The 19,459-nt window shown below is 42.3% G+C and overlaps 1 protein-coding gene across 4 annotated transcripts; it reads left to right on the top strand.

Annotated features, from left to right (window-relative positions):
* LOC124141126 lies at positions 1-19,037 on the top strand. Of its 4 annotated transcripts, XR_007221713.1 has the most exons (7): positions 1-116; positions 10,400-10,493; positions 13,161-13,376; positions 15,365-15,521; positions 16,768-16,892; positions 17,208-18,064; positions 18,197-19,037. XR_007221713.1 is itself a non-coding variant. In XM_046509066.2 (6 exons), exons 2-6 carry the CDS (start codon positions 10,412-10,414, stop codon positions 17,333-17,335), a joined length of 708 nt encoding a protein of 235 aa, XP_046365022.2. In that variant the 5' UTR covers positions 1-116; positions 10,400-10,411; the 3' UTR covers positions 17,336-19,037. The 4 variants fall into 4 exon arrangements, 3 of the variants coding, with proteins under 3 accessions (XP_046365022.2, XP_046365182.2, XP_046365100.2); XM_046509066.2 differs by having other exon boundaries at positions 17,208-19,037; XM_046509144.2 differs by lacking the exon at positions 1-116 and adding an exon at positions 5,099-5,148 and having other exon boundaries at positions 17,208-19,037.
* Positions 19,038-19,459: the final 422 nt, after the last annotated feature.

Below are 19,459 nucleotides of genomic sequence, written 5' to 3'. Positions count from 1 at the left end.
GGGAGACAACTCGTGATGCTGTTGCAGTACACTGCGGCAATCCGGAGAAGGTAGGATAGGCTTAAGGGTTGTTAAACCCACTGGACGTGGGAACATTGCACCTACCTCTGTCATTTGTAAGTATCTTTTTTTATTGTGAATGTTCTTATAGTTTTGTATCCCAAGGATCATTTAATGACTTTTCTATCACTGACTTAACTAAACTGCCGGAGAAAAAAAAATCACCCATGTTTGATGGTGGCTAAAAATTACAAAAAAAAATGGTTATTCGATGGTGATGTATTTTATACGGGTATCATAGTTGTGTTTTGAACCTGGAGTTTGTAGTGTTTCGGCGACTGTTTTCAATCTAGTAACGTTTTGATAAAGTTCATAAATATTTGGTCAAATGTAATTTTCAAGTTGATGTGTCCATCCTTGACATGTTTCACACGAACCAACCATCACCGCTGCACTCCAAAAAATCATTTGGAGTATTTATTTTGGTTTTCGTATCATGCTACCTTATCGGATCTATCAGATTTTTCATATTAAAAATATATATATCTAGACCAATTCTCAAAGAAATTTATACATTTTTGTGTTGTTCGTCAGTATGCGTGTAGAATGCATTATCGTTCAAAGTCTCCGCTAAGGGGTGTTATTTACGCCTGGCATCGGCTTTCGATAGAGTACATATCTTTTTCTTAAAAATCTATATTTGATAATTGAATATCATGAATTCGATAGCCATTCTTATTAACACAGGACACTGACTCCCTACATAATTGTGCAGCCACTTCTTGGTACTCTACGGTGCTGCAGTATTCGACAACACTCACTCACACTCGGTGCGCGTCATCATGCTCTGGGCTCCGGTCAACAAAGCGGTTTTAGTGCTAAGGTGATCTAACTCCCAATCTTTAACAATGGCTTACGATCATCATCGCATTAACATCGATTTGTGGGACGGCGCCGTGGTGGTGTGAATCGATAGTCAGGGTTTCAGACGCTTTTAATTTGTCAACTTGTGTGCAGAGTTGCGTCCCTTCACCATGTCATGATCCGCTGATTTGGGGCTGATGGTCCATCAGTATGAGGGGCGGTCGGGTAGCCTAGTGGTTAAAGCGTTCGCTCGTCACGCCGAAGACCCGGGTTCGAATCCCGACATGGGTACAGTGTGTGAAGCCATTTGTGATATTGCTGGAGTATTGCTGAAAGCGGCGTAAGGCCATACTCACTCACTCACTCACTCCATCAGTATGATCCATGATCTGTCAGCATCATACCCGTGCAACCGCCGTCATATAGCTGGAATATTGCTGAGTGCGGTGTTAAACAACAAACAAACAAACATACTCGAGCTAGCGTGTGTTATTCGGTAAGCATGACGTCCTGCGTTACTTAGCTTTCCTCCGTGCTGACGCCATTATATGGCTGAAACCCTGTGGAAGGCGGTATAGTTACTCTGGGAGACTGGGATAAGTCTGTTTCATTCGGGATTCAATTATCCCAGTGACAGATGTGCTCGGCAGTACACAGAGCGAGATGTCAAGTGGCAGGTGTGTCGTTTTCATTAGTCTTCGTATGAGCCAAGAAGCAAGTCTATTTGGTCTGCACTTGACTTTCGTCCAGGACAAATACACCGTCAACGGTACCCATGGGTTCCGAGTTGTTCAGAGCGACTGAAGCAAGTCTAGCACATTACGTGTCTCCTGGAAGCTACCAGGTCACAGAAATCCGGCGGTCTGATGAAAGAATGAAAGTTTTTGCCCGTTTTAAGATCAAACACTTCTCTATGGATGTATGAGAGAGTGAGGTGTTTGATTGTATAAATGGATTTCTGTGCCCAGGTAAACCAGTGGTTGACAGCATGAGCAACGATACACACCGTTGGGACACAGACACAGAGACGGACAAACAGACATTCCGTTTTTACTCATACTAAAACAGAAAATACTACCTGTCACGTAAATATACATACATCTTCTTGAATCTGATATTTAAATTTTTTTTTAAGAAAGTAACAACTGAAAAGAATAATAACGTATTCGACGTAATAAGCGCCCAGGGCGCTCTCAAAATTAGAAATAGGGGGCTCTTATTAGAATGTTATTTTGGTGAAAAAAACAGAGTTGAAAGATAAATTTCGTGGTTTAGGCTGACAGTCTGAAATGTTTATGTACGACAGATATATTTTTCCAGAATTAAATGCCCATAATTAAGGGTGCATATAACACACGAGTGCGTATTATACGCGAATAAATCAGTCTTGGGTACATTGATCAATCGGAAGGGGTGCTAATTGGGATTGTTCACTAGCTAATATCTTGGCAAATGTCGCCGTGGGATCTTATTAGAGCGGGGCGCTTATTACGTCAAATACAGTAAGTGGAAAGATAACACGTACATTTTATGAGCTAACATTGATCATAACATTTCAGATTTAGGGTCTTTACTCAAGATAAGAGATATGTAGAACTTGAACTGAAACACTTGTTACACTTGAATATGACGTGGAATTCATCGTCAATTTCAACCGGGGTGATCCGAGTTAGGATTGATATTCAGCAACCCATGCTTGCCGTAAAAGGGGACATTGCTTGTCGAAAAAGGCGACTAACGGGATCGGGCTGTTAGCCTCGTTGACTTGGTTGATTCATGTCATGGTATCCCAATTGCGTGGATCGGTGCTCATGATGGCAATCACTGGATTGTCTGGTCCAGACTCGATTATTTACAGTAGTTACATTTACATAGTTGGAATATTGTTGAGGTCGGCGTTAAACAACAAACAAATAAACAAACCTGTAACAATTGGTAGATATACTATTAACAACATCAATATCTTTAGCTTTACGACATATATATATACATTGAAATTATGCAATCAAATTCTAAATTTACAAAAAATATATATTCACCAAGGTAACACGCTGTAAACCAACCGAACCACATCAGTCGTTATTTACGCCAGGCTATTCTAGGTAGGAGGCATCTTCAGGAGGAGATGTTCTCTGTTCAGAGAAAACGTTGTATGTCAGCGCCTAGTATACATCAACAATCTGCGCCCTTTTTGGGGCTTTCCTGCCGCCGTGACCGCCTCCGTGGTCTAGTGGTAGAGCGTCCGCCCGGAGAGCGGAAGGTCCGGGGTTCGATCCCCGGCCGCGTGACACCAAAAGACGTTAAAAGATGGTACTTGTTGTTACCCTGTCTGGCGCTCGGCATTAAGGGGTTTAAAACAAGGACTGGTCGGCTCGGAGTCAGTATACTGTGTCTGAGTGGGGTATATTCATGTTAAACTGCGGCATGGTATCTCAGTGAGCTAGCACTATAAATCGGCATCAGTCCGGACTAGTACAAGCAGCCACACAAACACACACACGTACATGCACGTCGCTATATAAGTGCAATAATCTTGGACGCGACGTTAAATTTCACCCCCATTTCACCTCACCTCGCCTTTCCTGCCGCCGTGAATAGCTGAAATACTGTTCAAATCGGCCTTAAACTTAACTCACTCACTCACCAAACCGCCATTCCATGGCTATGACGTGAATTCGCCGATTAATTACCTGATGTACTGTTCCAAGGCGGCGTACAACCCACACACCCAACGACTCACGCCATGGCCATGACGTCACATGACGGTTTTAATTGTGGGGGGTTGGGTGGGGTGGGAGGCTTAGGTTATCGAAAACCCAAGTTGCACTGTATACATCATTTTGGGTGGAACATCAATTGACAGGTATCTATATAATTTTCAAAGAAGAGGGTGTATGGTTTGGGAATACATGAAACTGTATTTCGTATGTGCCACTCCTTGTTTAAGGCGGTCAAACGCTGAGATATTTCAACCTCCACGCTGTTGTAACAGTTTCAAAACATTTTTATTTTCTCTGAACCAGGATATTTGCAATGGGCATAGTTTCACATAATTATATATGAAGGCAATACCGCCGTATATCTGGTGTCTGTTTAACCAGGTGCGGTGTTCAACGTCCACTCACAAACCTCACACCGTATATCTTTTTCTTGAAACATGCGTTTTAAGATATAAAAGACTGTCCAAACTAGCCAGTGTCTCAAAAAAGTATAAACGTGAATGCAAATAGAGTGAACAAGCAGGGACACCACCGGTACCGCAGTCGAATGTTCACGGTAGTCTAATGATCCCAGACTTTATTTACCTAGGACAATATTTGCATAGTCACCGGCATGTGAAGGGTTCTCACGCGATTTCGTGTCAACAGCTTGGTAGGCTTCCATCTTTTCACGTGATTGGCTTTCTTTTTCACACAAAGGTCACACGCGTCACCTTGTTAGGAAGGCAACTAGCAAAGTTCGACAGTGTAACACTCATTGTTTGACATTAAGGGAGTGACTTATGTTTCAAGATACTAATATATATTGACCTGAAATCGATACTGTGTGACTGGAACAGATCGATAAAACGCCCTCGATATTTCCTGTGTGGTCAAACCCTCATCTCATTTGCGTCACGTGTGTCTTGTATTAATAATGAATAATGAAGAGAATTTATGGATGTCAACTTCTTTATTATGAGGAATATAATGTTTCGGAGTATATGCTTACTCCTTCATCAGGTGAATGAAGGAGTAAGCATATACTCCGAAACGTTGTGTTCCTCTTAATAAAGAAGTTGACATCCATAAATTCTCTTCCTTATGTGTATCACTTCTAAATGCCTTTCAAAGAAATGTATGAATATACTCACAAAAGAACCTATGTGGAATTCAACCCTGTTGGTTGGCGAACACTTAAACCACAACCCCATCATCAATTTTATTGAAAGCATTTTGAAAAGATGATCTTAATTGGTACAAAATCCCGCTGGCAGTGATTAAGCTTTCAAAGCAATCCAGTATATTCAGGAATGTTTGCCGGCATCGTTAACACTCAGTTTAGGGTTTGACAAAGAACATGGAAGTTTTACTCTGTCCTTTGTTTTATCTCTCACTCACCAAAGCCGCGTCATACAATACATGCACAACTGAATACTGACTGGGCCTTCCTTCACGGGATGGGTTGGCTAACACCTACATGCGAAAGGTTGAACGTAATGGTGTACAAGCATCACCCCTCGTTGTAGCGTTCCTATACGTCTTGTCCGGGACTTACCTGTACAGTTGGTTGTAATTTAGACAGGTGAGATGTTTATTTTCTTTCTTTAATTTTCTTTTGGGTTATTTTTTTGGGTCTGTGATTAAGTAGTTAGAAAATTAACGTTAACGCCGCACGGCAATATTTCAGCCATATAGGTGGGGTTAAATAATAACATGGTTTGGTAGATCTGGTTACTGGAACAAAGTCAGTGGTTGACGGAAGTTGTCTGAATTTGATATTCATGTATTACATCTCCACGACAAGTTATTATGTACCGGTATAAAGTTCCCATCCCTTCAATTCTCATTCATATCAATGCGACCGTACACACATGTATCACATCACCATGACCATATTCACATATATTCACCACATCACCATGACCATATGCATACATATACCACATCACCATGGACATATTCACATATATTCACAACATCACCATCACCATATGCATACATACCACATCACAACGACCATATACACACATATACTACATCACCATGACCATATTCACATATATTCACCACATCACCACGACCATATACACACATATACCACATCACCATGGACATATTCACATATATTCACCACATCACCATGACCATATGCATACATACCACATCACAACGACCATATACACACATATACTACATCACCATGACCATATTCACATATATTCACCACATCACCATGACCATATGCATACATATACCACATCACCATGGCCATATTCACATATATTCACCACATCACCATGACCATATGCATACATACCACATCACAACGACCATATACACACATATACCACATCACCATGACCATATTCACATATATTCACCACATCACCACAACCATATGCAAACATACCACATCACAACGACCATATACACACATATACCACATCACCATGACCATATTCACATATATTCATCACATCACCATGACCATATGCATACATATACCACATCACCATGGACATATTCACATATATTCACCACATCACCATCACCATATGCATACATACCACATCACAACGACCATATACACACATATACTACATCACCATGACCATATTCACATATATTCACCACATCACCATGACCATATGCATACATATACCACATCACCATGGACATATTCACATATATTCACCACATCACCACGACCATATACACACATATACCACATCACCATGGCCATATTCACATATATTCACCACATCACCATGACCATATGCATACATACCACATCACAACGACCATATACACACATATACCACATCACCATGACCATATTCACATATATTCACCACATCACCATGACCATATGCATACATATACCACATCACCATGGACATATTCACATATATTCACCACATCACCATCACCATATGCATACATACCACAACCAAACGACCATATATACACATATACCACATCACCATGACCATATTCACATATATTCACCACATCACCATGACCATATGCATACATACCACATCACAACGACCATATACACAGATATACCACATCACCATCACCATATTCACATATATTCACCACATCACCATGGCCATATGCATACATATACCACATCACCATGGACATATTCACATATATTCACCACGTCACCACGACCATATACACACATAAACCTCATCACCATGACCATATTCACATATATTCACCACATCACAATGACCATATGCATACATATACCACATCACCATGACCATATTCACATATATTCACCACATCACCATGACCATATGCATACATATACCACATCACCATGACCATATTCACATATATTCACCACATCACCACGACCATATACACACATATACCACATCACCATGACCATATTCACATATATTCACCACATCACAATGACCATATGCATACATATACCACATCACCATGACCATATCCACATATATTCACCACATCACCACGACCATATACACACATATACCACATCACCATGGCCATATTCACATATATTCACCACATCACCACGACCATATACACACATATACCACATCACCATGGCCATATTCACATATATTCACCACATCACCACGACCATATGCATACATACCACATCACAACGACCATATACACACATATACCACATCACCATGACCATATGCATACATATACCACATCACCATGGCCAAATTCACATAATTCACCACATCACCATGACCATATGTATACATACCACATCACAACGACCATATACACACATATACCACATCACCACGACCATATACACACATATACCACATCACCATGGACATATTCACATATATTCACCACATCACCATGACCATATGCATACATACCACATCACAACGACCATATACACACATATACTACATCACAACCATATGCATACATGTGCCAGGACATATCACCCAGGACATATTCCCATATATTCTCCACATCACCACAACCATATTCGCCTATCAACCACATCACTACGACTATATATATATATATATATATATATATATATATATATATATATATATATATATATATATATATATATATGACACCCGTGAAGATCCGGGGTAGAATAGGTCTTCAGCAACCCATGCTTGCCGTAACAGCGACTATGCTTGTCGTAAGAGGCGACTAACGGGATCGGGTGGTCAGGCTCGCTGACTTGGTTGATGCCTGTCATCGTATCCCAATTGCGTGGAACGATGCTCATGATGTCAACCACTGGATTGTCTGGTCCAGACTCGATTATTTACAGACTGCGGTCATACAACAGGAAGATTGGCGAGTGCGCCGTTCAACAACAAACAAGCAAAAAAAAACACCACGACCATATGCACACATATACCACATTACACCGACCATATACACATAAACATCATATACCCATACACTGTGCCAGTAAAACCCTTTCTTCAATTCACTCCGCATCTTGCCATGGGAAGTCCCTTTGCTTTTCAGTATTGCTATACTGTGTTTTCAGTAACCTCTTATAACTCCCGGGGGTAGTTCGAGACAAGCGGAGTGTTCATATTTGACAAAGGGATCATAACTGATTCTACAGGGACCATGGTCGCATCGTCTTAAAACAGGCACTGTGCCCTCTTCCACAAAGATCTTAGTGTCACGACTGTCGTAAGTCAACATTATAGTACGATCGTCTTTATAGCGCTAAGATCGGATTGAGGAAGGCCCTGGTGTTGAAATATTGGAGTTCAAGTTCAAGTTTGAGCGGTTGAGCAGCACAAACGTCTAGAAAAGCCTTCACAACCTGGGTTAAATGACCTCTAATCAGGGGCTCGAACCACAGTGCGATGTGTGTGTGCGTGTGCGTGTGCGTGTGTGAATGTGTATTTATGTGTGTCAGTGTGTGCGTGTGTATGTGTGTGTATGTGTCTGCATGTGTGTGTGTCTCTATCTCTGTATGTATGTGTGTGTATCTATGTGTATGTGCGTGCGTGTGTCTGTGTGCGCGTGTGTATGTGTGTATGTGTTTGCATCTGTGTGTCTCTATCTCTGTTTGTATGTGTGTCTGTGTTTGTATATCTATGTGTATGTGCGTGCGTGTGTCTGTGTCTGCATGTGTGTGTGTCTCTATCTGTGTGCGTGTGTGTGTGCGTGTGTGCGTGTGTGTGTGTGTGTGTGGTGTGTCTGTGTTTGTGTATCTATGTGTATGTGCGTGCGTGTGTCTGTGTGTGTACCTGCGTATGCCTGAACAAGGAGCAACTTTTAACGTCTTTTTGTATGACGCCACCAAGAGACCAAACCATATCGTAAGTAACTTCCATAGGTATACAAAGCAACGTGCACTAGCTAAACTAGTATACACACGCACTTAACTCCGAATAGGACGAGGTCGGATATATCGAATGATCGGTTATAACGATCGAAGTAAAATAAGTAAACAGCCAAGCCGATTATTAATGCTATTGTCATAAGATAAACGCTTTTTTAAATTACATTATCCATGCTACCGTGTAACGTGTAACGAATATGATTTCTGCGTTGTGTAAAAAATATATATCATTTTTGGTAGTTTTCTACATCCCATGTTTGAATAAAACACATGGGTTCTCCTGGATTGACAGAATAAAAAAGATAGGGATTGTGGCCATTAAACTCGTCTCCGAATGAACAATGAAAAAAAAACATGGGATAAATACTTTTGGAGCAAATTCCACCAGCTGAGATGAACTGCCGACTGACCAGTCCTCCAACAGTGGTGCGTGACCTCTGTACCCTGCTTGCGTGGACATTACTGCGTCATCCCTTCTCTGACCACCCTCGGTGTGACACGTGGACGATAATCTCCACCACTGATGTACGACTACTTCGACTGGATGCGTTTGGGAGTGCTGAACAGGTGCCATCTACGTCATAATCCCCTGGCGTGTTTGTTCTTGGATTTACGACTCTGTCGCCTTAGTTCACAACATGTATCACACTGATACCCAAAGGTCGGGGGTCGTTGCTTGTACGACTGTGTTTTTTTAATAAGGCCAATCATTCTTTTAAAACTTGGTTAACGATTCCGCCTACTCCAAAAACAATGAAGTGTAAATAAAGATAAAAATGAAATGCAGCAGCGTTAGAAATTGGCACTAGTCCTACAGTCCTTGCCAAACTGCCCGATAGTAATGGTATCCTAAGGCCTAGTTGAAATTTGCCGTTTTCAATGGTTTTACAGTAAGTTATCATTATAGGGACTTGTGGACGAAAATTGTTAGTTTCTACCGCTGTGCAGTGGGTTTCTTATTCCGACGACCTGAATTCACTTCAAATGAGATACATGTTAAATAAAACTAATTTACTGTTGCTATCAAAAAATAATTATAAATTATTTAAAATGCTATTATTAAAACGTGTTAAATTGTCTTAAAAACTTAACACAACGAATTATGGCGAATCCCTATTCCCCCGGCCCCACTTAATCTTCTCTTTTCCTGCCTTCCTAAAATATACTTAATGATTGGAATTTTTTAATTACTTATTTTTACTTATCGACCGGGCTCGTTGGACCAGAAATCCGTAAACCGAAAAACATATGGCCTAAGTAACGTTAGATAACTAACCAGGGACAGCACAGGAATGTTTAAAAATCCATCCAAATGATTTTTGGGGTTAGTTCAGCTTCTTTTTGTGTCTCCGTTCAGTGAAGGTAACACCATCTTCACATTTTGTGGGAAATCGAAAAAGGCTATAACATGTTATCATGCTAACCACTTGGCCTAATTATTAACACAGCGTTTGAAAGGTAATGGTATTTGGTTTGTTTGTTTCAGTTCTTCAGTAGGATGCCGCCGACAGGGACGTCACTGACGATGGCGAGGTTTAGTTTCATCATCGTCATCCTCATGTGTTTCCACGTACATGAAGGTAAGCTGTGAACATCCTCACCACGCTCACAACTAACACTCGCAGATGACACAAAGGCTTTATTCAACACGCAGTGATTACATTGAGATTTCATCCATTGTGAAGGATGAGTAAGTAAGTAAGTTTGAGTTTTCGCCGTTTTAAGCAATATTCCAGTAGTATCACGGCGGGGGACACCAGAAAGGGGCTTCACACACTCTACCCATGTGGGGAATCGAACCCGGGTGTTCAGCGTGACGAGCGAAAGCTTTAGCCACTAGGCTACCCCACCGCCTCTTATGCAGGATGAAGGGGCGGTCGGGTAGCCTAGTGGTTAAAGCGTTCGCTCGTCACGCCTAAGACCTGGGTTCGATTCCCGACATGGGTACAATGTGTGAAGCCCATTTCTGGTGTCCCCCGCCGTGATATTGCTGGAATATTGCTAAAAGCGGCGTAAAACCGTACTCACTCACTTATGCAGGATGAGGTCGTTATTGTGGTCATCGTGACCTTGTGATCTAAGGCGCCGCGATTAGAGATGCAAATTTGGTTCTCATTGTTCTACCAGGATCCGCTGGTCGTGGTTGGAATCCATATTCGTCCTGATTATGACCCTTGGTCTGTCAGCACCATGGCAAAGTAGGTTATGTCAGCTGGCTTCACATTGGGATTTCTCCCCGTATGAAGCTGACCTCTCGTGCTATAGCTGGAATACATCTTCCTGAGGATAGGGCGTTGACTGACTATAAGAGTCCTGTGGAAACTGGACTTTATTAATGAGTTAACGCACTTGCCTCGGGAAGATGGCTGCAATTCTGTTCAAAGCAGCGCTTCAGGTTTGTGTATATACCAGGTAGTGAGTGTGACCGTGAAGCAATATGCTTTTAGGATTATATACTGATTTAAAAAATAAGGGAACGATAAGAGTGCAACATGTGTTTAAAATGAAATTGTGTTTTTACCCGAGAAAATATATCAACTATTCGGTAATCTAGAGTTCGAGCCAAGATCTAATACCACGTCATGCACCATGTTGATGAACATTGCAGAAAACATACATCTACCATTTTTATTTACATTCTCTTATTTCTTTCTGTGAGTATATTTAATTCGCCAATGTTTGTTTGTTTTTTAACGCCGCACTCAGCAATACTCAAGCTATATGACGGCGGTCTGTAAATAATCGAGTCTGGACCAGACAACACAGTGACTGACGTCATGACCACCAATCTACGGAATTGGTGATACGATGACACACATCAGCGAAGTCAGCAAACCTCACCATCCGATCCATTAGTTGACTCTTACGACAAGCATAGTCGCCTTGTACGGCAAACATGGTTTGCTGAAGAACTATTCTAACACGGATCTGCACGGGTATTCGCCAATGTAGTAAACCCATCATCTCCTCACTTTGTGCTTGTTGACGTCTGTTGATATCATGCATGTTAATTCAAGACAGCAGTGAACTGTAACCTGCAACGTTCCATTGTTTCGAATACCCCACTGGGACTTCGTGATGGAGGGTGATGGTTATCTGCTTGATGTATAGATCAACCATAGATAGATTCCCTGCGCTGAAATCATCCAGTCGCCATTGCTATTCTCAGTTAGTCTGTAATGTTCCGTGAAGATTCCGGGGTAGAATAAGTCTTCAGCAACCCATACTTGCCGTAAAAGGTGACTATGCTTGTCGTAAAAGGCGACTAACGGGATCGGGTGGTCAGGCTCGCTGACTTGGTTGATACATGTCATCGATCCCAATTGCGTGGATCGATGTTCATGCTGTCAATCACTGGATTGTCTGGTCCAGACTCGATTATTTAAAGACCGCCGTCATATAGCTGGAATATTGCTGAATGCAGCGTTAAACATCAAACAAACAAACAAACAAACTGTAATGTCAGCAACCGCTACAAAACTGTCTTTCTGATTTCCAAAGGACTGCTACTGATATTATATACTATTATTGGGATTGTAGTGCCATGGTTTGAGCTTAACGTTTTTTAACAGTATTTCAGTTACATTTTGGTGTGTCAGGTAAAAAAGAGGAGGCAAGCCCGAAGTAACAAAGGTCTGATGTTTACTACATTGGTCAAATCACGAAACACGGACATGGTGGTGACAAACCATGGTTCATAATCACCTGTACTCTGGGATTCGAACCAACAATTAGCGGACGATTTCAAACCTGTCCTGTTTCAATAATGCTCTATTTGTACATGACCGCCTCCGTGGTATAGTGGTAGAGCGTCCGCCCGGAGAGCGGAAGTTCCAGGGTTCAATCCCCGGCCGCGTCATACCAAAATACGTTAAAAGATGGTACTTGTTGTTACCCTGTCTGGCGCTCGGCATTAAGGGGCTAAAACAAGGACGGGTCAGCTCGGAGTCAGTATACTGTGTCTGAGTGGGGTATATCCATGTTAAACTGCGGCATGGTATCTCAGTGGGCTAGCACTATAAATCGGCATCAGTCCGGACTAGTACAAGCAGCCACACACACACACGTGCATGCACGTCGCTATATAAGTGCAATAATCTTGGACGCGACGTTAAACACAATTTCACCTCACCTCTATTTGTACATGATGTTGTGATGGCATTGTCTTTGCTTCAGCGTAGTGATCATAGTTCATCCACTACATAAGCTATTCCTAATCTCACTGCTTATGCTTTGCTTGCTTACAGCACCTGCTGCTGTGCTTACCAATGTTGACACCCGCTGTAACGTTGACAACGGTATCGTGGCTGACATGAGCAACTGTGGCAACTTCATCGTGTGCCTTCAGGGTAGAGCTCGGCGGGTGATCACGTGCTCTAAGGGACTACTCTACGACACCAAACTGCGCATGTGCAATCACAAATACAAAGTGGACTGCGGAAGAAGACCGCCAAGCGCTGACGGTAAATCAGAAGCTTTAGCACAGCCTAAGCAAAGGCTAAATAGACACGCTTAGCTTATTCGTCCGTGCACATGCTTATCACATCACCGGTTTAATAAATTTATTTATATTTACGAATGCCACCGGGAACTGTTGTCAATCGATTTTGTAACAAAATCCCCTTGATGTATGCCACTCAAAAGAAGTTAAAGAACACGATTCTTTTATGTGTGTGGGTGTGCGTTGTGATCGCTGTGAATAGCTGCAGTGTGCTGAGACGGCTTAAAACAATATTCTTTCACCGCTTTCAGTAAATTCCCGTTGTCGAGTTAACCGTAATTCGAGCCAAGTGGTATCAATATCAGACCATATGTCGGTACCACGGGACTTAAAGAATATATTGAGATAAAGGAGTTCGAGATAACAAGGGTTTACTGTAACTGAGATATTACATAGCATTGACAACAATGTTCCAGCCAGCCAATAGGCGTGCCACGGGATATACAGTGAACCCCAGCACCGTCATTACCGTATCTGACGGTACCGTCCGCAGTGACGTTGCCTGGATTCACAAACCAGTGTTACAGGGAATTTACCTTTCCCTTTATTTTCCTTACACTGGTCGTCCTGAAAATAGGGATTATAGATTATCAGCTTCCAAATCAAAGGTAATCCACCGACTATGACCGAACTTTAAGGGAGAGAACTCCATAAACAAGAACATGTTTAGAGTGGAATGTCGTTCGTTTTTCACGCAACTGATCGCTCAGATGGACTAAGCTGGAATACAACTGAGCGTAAATGTGTATTTTTGGTGCTTCAATATATTGTGTTACACTACATTGAAAATTTCAGTAACGTGCTAATAATTATATCTGTTGTAACGTCATGCTTTTATCGTTAACAGTCCAAAAAGCAAGTACGTTTCATATCGAGACAATCACACTTCATGTTTAACTTGTCAAGTTCAAACATAGTTTGGAATAGAAAGAGTACTGTCCTCACGCTTAAACAAACAGTATCAATAAACATATCTACTACGAAACTCGTTAATTTGAGTGAAATCGTCCGAATAATAAAATTTCCGGATTATGAATCCATTGTTCAGACTTACGTCACTTTAATATTATATTACCTGGTTAAAAGGGGTGTCCTGACTAGCGAGGTTTCACTGTATATACCTTAGTCACACGACAATGGTAGGTTTTTCCTAATCCTCTCCTGGAAAGTATACACCCATGTTTGATGGTGGCTAGAAATGACACAAACAAGAATTGGTTATTCAATGGTGATGTATGTGATGCGGGTGTCATAGTTGTGTTTCGTATCTTAGGTTGGCAGTCTTTCGGCGACTGTTTTCAACGTTTTTCTAACGTTTGTAATTGTTTGTTCAAATCCAATTTACAAGTGTATACTTTCTTTTGCGCGGCAATTTACGTATGCCTTTTGTTCTGAAATTCCATTTACACCTTGTAATGGAGACTAACATCTTGTATCTGAAATGAACATATCGTACAGAAAAAACAGTTGTTCAATTATCTTAATAAAAATATAATAAAAGGTAGCCCAGTGACTTTCTTCATTTTCAGACCTGATACTGCAGTAATCTAGACTTGCCAAACATTATAGACTTGCATGGGCTGTATTTGATGTATATTTGTGTCAGGGTCTGTAAGACAGACTACTTGTAATGCATGAAAGGTGCATGTACAGTATACAGTATACATGACATATCTCTGGTCTCGCGAACACTTGTGGGTTCGAATCCCGGTTCGCCCCGATTATGTTTCTAGGTTTGTCAGCACCCGTGCTCGTGGGTTTCACCTAAGTGGTAAACGTCTGAGACCTGCATCACTTCGGGCTTTCCTCCCACATTAAGCTGACACGCCGCGATATAACTGGAATACTGTTAAAAGCGGCGTAAAACCCAATTCACTCACTCACTCACTCTCGCGAACACCCGGTGTCAGTTGACGGTGAGTGTAGGTTTCTATGTTTAATGTACACCAGCCAAGGTCAACTGCTTCCTGAGCGACATCAAGGTGACCATCAAGGTGGAGAACCAGGTCAAGCCGCCATACTTCACGTTCCGGACCACCGTGGAAGCCCCGAGACAACCGCTAGAGAACTTCCTGCTGATGGCCGCCGGCAGAGACAGCCGGTTCAGGTGGGATCACGTGACCACCAGCAACTAGCGTTATTTGCTATGTGTTTTATGTCTGTGTCAATTGACTCAACTCTTGATTGTTAATAATATGAATTCCGGTTCTGTTCTACATCGAAAATGTATATGAATACAGTAAACTACGTTTATAACGAACACGCTTATAACGAACTGACCGATATTACGAACTTATTCTTTAGGGGGCGGTCGGGTAGCCTGGTGGCTAAAGCGTTCGCTCGTCACGCCGAAGACCCGGGTTCGATTCCCGACATGGGTACAATGTGTGAAGCCCATTTCTGGTGTCCCCCGCCGTGATATTGTTAGAATATTGCGGAAAAACGGCGTAAAACAATACTCACTCTATTCTTTAGACCCGGGCATTTGTTGTATATATACTTATAACGAACTACGTTTTTTTATGAACTAAAGTTAGTGGTCGCTTTGAGTTTGTTATAACCGTATTTTACTGTATACTGACGGGAAGAATGTAGGAACTGCTTGAAAGGGAAAGCAAGTATGTCGTTTTTCATGTAACCGAAAAAGATTGTTTGTCAATGGAGTGAGCAGATCACGACAGGCTTCGCCCATCCAGTCTATTAATGTGACACGGCCTCCAGCCTAGTGGATAGTGCGCCTGCCCGTAGAGCGGAAGGTCGTTGGTTCGATCACCGACTGGGTCATTCCAAAATTCGTTAAAGTATGTTGATACCCTGCCTGATGCTCGACATTCAGGGCATAAAACAAGGACTGGTTGGCTTGGAGTATACTGTGTCTGAGTGGGGTATCCATGTTAAACTGCGGCGTGGTATCTCAGTGGGCTAGCAGTGTAAAACCGACATAAGTCCGGACTAGCACAAGCAGCCACACACACACACACACACACACACACACACACACACACACACGCAGGCACACACACACGCACGCACGCACGCACGCACACACACACACACACACACACACACACACACACATACACACACGTGCATGTTCGTAGCTGTATAAGTGCAATACTCTTGAGAGCGACGTTAATCCCAAGTTCACCTCACCTCTTTTATGTGAAGCAATTTTATGGACCAATGTCTGACATCAGGACTGCGCTTGTCTCGAACTACTGTTAGTTCGACTTCGAGACAACGATGGGTTACTGTAGTTTATTAAGTCTTTAAGATAGCTGGAAGTTCCTTTATTTGTCAGAAGTGATCCAGTTTGTGTTTCGAGCCTGATATGCAGCGTATATATTGTTCAGGTTCGAATCCAAGATGATCGACGATTTCGGGATGTTCGTGACAGCAATCAACGGCGTGAGAGCGGATCCCCTCGACGTCACCGCGTGGCTGCCATTTGACAGACTCAACCGACAGCTTACAATCAGTACGTGATATCCGAATAGCAGCTGCACGGCCGGAAATAGTGTTGTGGGTGGGGTGTAATACGAGTAGTAGTAGTAGTAGTAGTAGTAGTAGTAGTAGTAGTGCTGGTGCTGTTGGTGATTGTGATGGTGGTAGTAGTAGTAGTAGTAGTAGTAGTGGATGTAGTTGTGGAGTAGTGGTGGTGGTAGTGGTAGTAGTAGAAGTATATGTTTCTGGGCAATATCTAAAGAAATGTTCTCTTACGTTCCAGGCAATATCTGATGAATGTTCTTTTTTGTTCTGGGCAATGCCTGATAAATGTTCTCCTGTGTTCCAGACATCAGGGACTATGTTCCCCAGGACATGGAGACTATCGTGTTCCGTTTCTACTCCTTCGCAGAGCCGGATGACTGTAGCGGGTCTGGATGCCGCACCCCTCGGGCCAGGCTAGTAGGCAACGGGTAGCCCCACCCTGTCCACAACAACAGTGTAATGTGCACATTGAAACTGGGATTGCTTACGAATGTGTATATTTACAAAACCATTGGAACGTGTGACAGTAAGCTAGCGTTATATGCTCTGCAGTCATAGTATCTGTGCCAGCACAAATTGCCGTTTTACTGGCTGGGGTTATATGATTGAGGTTGGATCACGTGGTAACGATTTAATCAGGTCACGTGGTAGTGGTTGGATCATGACGTACGGATGGACCATTTATGCTCAGCTGGGTTACGTGGAAGCGCTTGGGTCACGTGACAGAGGTTGAAAATAGGGTTTGGATCACATGATGGGGGTATGATAACAGGGTTGGGTCACATGACATGTAGGATGACAGGTTTTGGGTCACATGGTAGAGGATTGATAACAGGGTTTGGGTCACATGATGGGGGTTGGATAACAGGTTTGGGTCACATCACATGTTGGATAACAGGGTTTGGATCACATGGAAGAGGATGGATAACAGGGTTTGGGTGACATGATGGGGGTTGGATAACAGGTTTTGGGTCCCATGATGGAGGTTGGATAACAGGGTTTGGGTCACATTTAAGAGGGTGGATAACAGGGTTTGGTGACATGATGTGGGTTGGATAACAGGGATTGGGTCACATGATGGGGTTTTGATAACAGGGTTTGGGTCATATGGAAGAGGATGGATAACAGGGTTTGGATCACGTGGCAGATATTGGATAACCGGTTTTGGGTCCCTCTGTTGGGGTTAGATAACAGGGTTTGGGTCACATGGCAGATATTGGATAACAGGTTTTGGGTCCCTCTGTTGGGGTTAGATAACATGGTTTGGATCACATGGCAGATATTGGATAACAGGTTTTGGGTCCCTCTGTTGGGGTTAGATAACAGGGTTTGGGTCACATGGCAGAAATTGGATATCAGGGTTTTGATCACTCTGTCGGAGGTGGATATCAAAGATTTCAGGGTTACGGTCGCGTGGTAGGGGTTGGGTCACACATGGGTATGGGCTCGATGGCTGGTTAGCTTTAATTCTGGCTTGAACAATGTAGTGAATTGTCCGTCCTTGAACCTAACCAGGCATTAATAGTTTATTATTTTCTGGATAATGCAATAAATAACCGATATTTTTAATTTCTTAACACTGACTCAGTTTCCTAATGTGCGAGACTCATGGGTCAGTGCACTTGCGTTCCAGGGTAACTGGGGGTTGTTTGGTGGGTACCAGGAAGTACAATTACTGACGCTCACTGTCTGTAAAGTTTCATGTCCTTTGGAGTCTTTCGTAACTGTATTCAGAGTGTTGTACATGTAAATGCTTATACAGATTAGTAGTAGCAGTAGTAGTATAGTAGTAGTAGTAGTAGTAGTAGTAGTAGTAGTACGTAGTCGTAGATAGACAATGAAGTACTCCTCACAAAATCTATGGTGTACACTACTAGTACTACTACTACTACTACTACTAATAATAATATTACTACTACTACTTCTACTACTACTACTACTACTACTATCATCAGATCTGCTTACATTTAACTAACAAATATACACTAAATAACATTGATTAAACATAATTTTCATGTAAAGATGTCTCATGTTGTATTTAGGGACAGGGAAAATTGAACGAAATAAAGGGATACTCCTGCATCTGGTCTCAGCCATCTTCTCAAGCCTGGTGCGTGATGGCGATGTTGCAGATACACTTCACATTCCCCTATAGTTGTTTCTTCTCGACTCGAGATATATCAGCCTGGGCCCCGTTCCTCAAAGCAATCTTAGCGCTAAGGTGATAGTAAGTCCCATGCTTTAACATAGGCTTACGATCATTGTAGCACAAGATCGGTTTGGGGAACGAGGCCCTGGCCTACAGGTTCATACAGACGGGCAACCATTGTGACTAGTCATAGTTTAGCCAATCGCAGGTACTTCATTTCCTGCAGGCGATTATTTTCGAAAACTTACAAATCAGGTGACGGTTTCAGTCAAATACATTTAGGCCTTTACTCGAGTATTTACGGTAAGGTGCGCTAGACGATATGGACAGGGCGATGATAATTTATCATTCACCGTTAGTAATAAGGACAGGGTGACGTGCTTCCTTTTCATAATACTTTCATGATA

This window comes from Haliotis rufescens, unplaced genomic scaffold (genome assembly GCF_023055435.1).
Source record: "Haliotis rufescens isolate VD_foot unplaced genomic scaffold, xgHalRufe1.0.p SCAF_17, whole genome shotgun sequence".
NCBI classification, from domain to species: domain Eukaryota; kingdom Metazoa; phylum Mollusca; class Gastropoda; order Lepetellida; family Haliotidae; genus Haliotis; species Haliotis rufescens.
The sequence above is the reverse complement of the archived record's forward strand: the minus strand, read 5'-3'. Positions and strand labels throughout refer to the sequence as shown.

What these genes read in the sequence shown, in the direction of transcription:
- LOC124141126 (XM_046509066.2), top strand. Translation starts at nt 10,412, where the DNA reads ATGCCGCCGACAGGGACGTCACTGACGATGGCGAGGTTTAGTTTCATC. An exon ending in GTGTTTCCACGTACATGAAG is followed by an intron (nt 10,494 to 13,160) that starts GTAAGCTGTGAA and finishes GCTTGCTTACAG; the next exon opens with CACCTGCTGCTGTGCTTACC. An exon ending in CAACCGACAGCTTACAATCA is followed by an intron (nt 16,893 to 17,207) that starts GTACGTGATATC and finishes CCTGTGTTCCAG; the next exon opens with ACATCAGGGACTATGTTCCC.